Raw genomic sequence first — 2,211 nt, forward strand, 5'->3', positions numbered from 1 at the left:
TTTCCTCATTGTGGGACATTAAAGGGGTTTTCTATTCTATTGACAAAAAGAAAAGGTCAATATTAATTACATATATATATATATATCCTGTGCGCCAAATTTTGGACAAAGGTCGAGATTTTCACTCCCAAAAATAATAGAGTTTTGTTTTCTTTGTCTTTTAAAAGAACATGGAAAACAAACCAAGCTGTTAAATTGCTCCTTATATCCTCATCCCGCTTCCGCAGCTGCCTCTCTGGGTTCTGAGCGTGTTTTTAGAGCTGCCTGCTTTCCAAAAACGTCTGTAGGTTTCTCGCATTGACGTCAAAAAGGAGCGGACTGGATGTATAAAACCCTGCAGACCTCTGAAGTCGCGACTCGCAGGACTTTCCAGAATCAGAGCAGATATTTCTGAAAAGTTCAGCTGCATCAACCGAAGAAAATCAAGTGAGAACTGCTGATTTTTTTTATATTTCTAAGACATTTTTCAAAGTTTTCCGTCTATAGGTCACCTTGAGATGGAAAGACATGCTTTAATATTTTAGGATTTTTGTTTTTTTTTCTAATTTTGCACTTTTCTTTGTCTATTTTACCCTTTTTTTTCCTAAAATAATAATAATTAAATGCAATTCAAAATCAGATAAGTTATAATTGTCAATTTTCACCTGTAGAAATTTCAAAACGAATAAAATTGCAGCCAAATGAAATCTTATTTCTAATTAGATTTCTTGATGAAATATTCTAACGTTTTCCCTCCGTTTTAGAAGATGAAGCCAGTCCCCCTCCTGCTGCTCCTCTCCTCCTTCCTCCTCTCCTCACACCTCCACCCTGCTGCCGGCAGACCGCGCTCCCTCCCCGGCTGGATGGATGGCAGCAGCCGCTTCCAGACGCAGCAAACGGACGATGTTCTCCTCAGAGCGGCCGCGGACCGCGCCGCCTCGGATCTGGTGGGTGACAACCTGCTGAGGCTCCTGCAGCGGAGGGATCCGGACCGCCTCCACCTGCTGCCGCCCGAAGCTGACGCCGAGGAGGACGAGGCGCTGAGGACCGCCGAGCAGCTGCTGAAGCGCAGCGAAGACCCGCAGCTCTCCATCGACCTAACCTTCCACCTGTTGAGGAACATGATCCAGATGGCGAAGATGGAGAGCCAAAGGGAGCAGGCTCAGCTCAACCGCAAGGTGCTCGACGAGGTGGGGAAGTGAAGCTTTCAGAGGATGCCTACTCAAAGTATCCAAGAAGACCTCTTAACAACTTCAGTTCGTGCGCCTGCCTTCCCATTGACATTTTACGCACACATGGTGACATTTTACGCATCTGTTTTACAAAAGAAAAAATGATGGAAAACATAGAAAAAGACTTCTCATCCCCATCTTTATCCCTCAACCAAACATTCCCCTAAACTGGACCAGCCTAAAGAGTGGAAACCATGCAGCTCCCTGTCGCTTTTAAACAGTGTTATCTGGGAATCAGCTGTTGTTTTCATCCATGGCTAAAAAAACAGCTGAAAGATGAATGAGGGTGTGAATGCTACAGTGAAAGTTTGGTACACTATTTGATGACCAGAACTAATCTTCTCAGCAGAACAAATGGAACAGATTTATATAAAAATGAAATCCCACAAAACGTTTGAGGGTGTCTTATAAATATACTAATTTATTTATTTAACAGGGACAGTGTACATTAGTAAGCATTCCTGCAAATGCACCAGAATTAAGGCAATTTTTCATCTGTTTTTCCTGGACAGATCTTAAATTTTGAAGAAAATTGAATTTTACATTGAAAAGTTCAAATATAAAAATAAATAAAAAAGGCTATAACTCTTCAAAACTTGTTTAAAAATACACAATTAATGTTTGCTAGACTAAAAATTTTAGGTTAATAAAATATTTACACTATTTATATATATATACACACACATCAGAGACACAAGTGGCAGCATGGTTTGTTAACGGAATGCATTTCACTCTTCTAAAAGCAAATCACCTCTGATCATTTCAGACAAAGAAAAACTTTAAATTCCCTCAATCTCTCCTTACATCTGTCGCATAACTTTAAAACAAAGAAGGGAATCTTCCTTAGTATGAGCTGAAGTAAATGTTTAAAAACCATATTTTGTTTTTTTTTATCTGTATTATTCAAGCAATCCTTTGGATCAAAGCAGAGTGCTGATTATTTCCTGTCATGTTTTCTTTATCTGAGCAGGAATACAGTCACATTACACACTGTAGCATA

General features: G+C 39.9%; 1 protein-coding gene across 1 annotated transcript; it reads left to right on the forward strand.

Annotated features, from left to right (window-relative positions):
- Positions 1–321: 321 nt before the first annotated feature.
- Positions 322–1,352, forward strand: ucn (urocortin). The gene is made up of 2 exons (XM_015372826.1): positions 322–426; positions 744–1,352. Exon 2 carries the CDS (start codon positions 747–749, stop codon positions 1,179–1,181), a length of 435 nt encoding a protein of 144 aa, XP_015228312.1. The 5' UTR covers positions 322–426; positions 744–746; the 3' UTR covers positions 1,182–1,352.
- The last annotated feature ends 859 nt before the right edge of the window (positions 1,353–2,211 follow it).

Source organism: Cyprinodon variegatus, unplaced genomic scaffold (assembly GCF_000732505.1).
Source record: "Cyprinodon variegatus isolate N-32 unplaced genomic scaffold, C_variegatus-1.0 Scaffold76, whole genome shotgun sequence".
NCBI classification, from domain to species: domain Eukaryota; kingdom Metazoa; phylum Chordata; class Actinopteri; order Cyprinodontiformes; family Cyprinodontidae; genus Cyprinodon; species Cyprinodon variegatus.

Bases quoted from the DNA above. Each gene is read 5' to 3' on its own strand.
- ucn (XM_015372826.1), top strand. From the start codon at position 747: ATGAAGCCAGTCCCCCTCCTGCTGCTCCTCTCCTCCTTCCTCCTCTCC.